The sequence below is a fragment of the Alligator sinensis genome, unplaced genomic scaffold (genome assembly GCF_000455745.1).
Source record: "Alligator sinensis unplaced genomic scaffold, ASM45574v1 scaffold437_1, whole genome shotgun sequence".
Classification (NCBI taxonomy): domain Eukaryota; kingdom Metazoa; phylum Chordata; order Crocodylia; family Alligatoridae; genus Alligator; species Alligator sinensis.
Window position 1 is genome coordinate 1,029,637 of NW_005842176.1, and position 1,351 is coordinate 1,030,987.

Consider the following 1,351-nt stretch of genomic DNA (forward strand, 5'->3'; position numbering starts at 1 on the left):
GAGGGTGAAGACCAGTTCCCAGGCCAGGGCCAGGGGGATGGCTGGCTCAGTGCGAGGGAAATGAGGCATAGGGATTTTTTCCCCCTGTCTTGCTGGCTCTCATCCAGACCCAGAGTGGGAGGGCCAAGTGGTTTTGGGGAGTGGGAATTGGATGCAGAGCCTTTTCTCCTCCCTGTAGAGTGTCTACTCCAGGGAATAATTAGTGATTTTGCAAGGGGGGGGGGATGGGTGTGTTGTGCCATGCCAGGACCCCCTGCACATTGCCTTGTGGAGGCTGAGGGCAGAGCTGGCTCCCTGCGTGCTGCCTACTGTGACTGCTGGAGTGTGGGCTCCTCAGAGGGCACCATTCTGGCACCCCCTCCAAACTGGTACCAGTGGCTGGTGCCCCCTCGCCCTGCCCTAGTTATATTGTTGGGCTGTTTCCAAGGGAGGAGAAAATCATGGGATACAGGCCTTTCTCCTCCAGGGCCTGTAGCTGTGTGTAGCAGAACAGGTAGTCACAAACACCACTGCACCACATGCATCAAGCTCCAGCCTACTTCAAAGGGAAGCATCTTGTTCAGGAAGCCAAGAGACAGAAGAGGAGGAAGGAAACCGCATCCGTTGCTTGGCCAATGGCTGTGCCCCGGCCGCAAGGCACCACCTGTCATATCTATGGACAAACTTGCAGAGCACAGATTGGACTCCTCAGCCATCTTAAAACTCACCAGTACCGTCCCAATCATCCTCTTATCGAGGGACAGCCCACGACTAATGGTTAAGCTGCCACTCCTGTCTTCCCAAGGCCTCCCCAGCTCCCCTTTCCAGTACGGCCATTCCCGCCTTCACGTAGCCCCGGGCAGTAGACCCAAGCCCTGCTCTCCAGGCCCGGCTCGGCCAAGCTAAGAAATGCCACGTGCCTGTGCTGCAAGCCGCCTATCCTTCCTCGGGGGCCAAGATCAGCCGCTGCTCAGATGCAGCCGCAGGCAGCTCCCCCGCCCCGCGCTGCAGCCCACGGCCCGGCCTGCCCGGGGGCTGGGCACCGCGGCTCACCTGCATGGCGCAGGGCAGAGCCAAGGGGGACCCGGCTCCCCAGCTGCGCTGCGAGGAGGAAGGCGACTCAGGAGCAGGGACACGCCCAGCGGCGCGCCCCGGCCGCGGACTTCAGCCGGGTCCAAACTGCGCAGGGGCGGGGCGTGTCCTCACGCGCACGTGGCCGGCTCAGGGCAGAGCAGGCGCGGGCCTGGGTCACGTGACTCCCCAGGAACCCGCGCCAGAGGCCGCTTCGTCAGCGGCCCCGCCCTTCCCTTCCCCCGCGCCTGCGCCTGCATCATCGTGCGCCTGCGCGCTCGGGCGCTCCCCCCGCGCGGGC

At 63.5% G+C, this 1,351-nt stretch overlaps 1 protein-coding gene across 5 annotated transcripts in view; it reads right to left on the reverse strand.

The window, feature by feature from the left end:
- The window catches only part of TKFC (triokinase and FMN cyclase), an 18,519-nt gene extending 17,229 nt beyond the window's left edge, over positions 1-1,290 (reverse strand). The window contains exons 1-2 of one of the 5 annotated variants that reach the window (XM_025206908.1): positions 1,033-1,290; positions 540-663 (exon numbers count right to left, since the gene is read on the reverse strand). In XM_025206908.1, coding sequence (XP_025062693.1) covers positions 540-650 — 111 coding nt within the window. In that variant the 5' untranslated portion in view covers positions 651-663; positions 1,033-1,290. Of the gene's footprint in view, positions 1-539; positions 870-1,032 lie in introns of those variants that run through there. The other 4 variants (XR_003094619.1, XM_025206910.1, XM_025206907.1 and 1 more) reach the window with 4 other exon arrangements.
- Between the last annotated feature and the right edge of the window lie 61 nt (positions 1,291-1,351).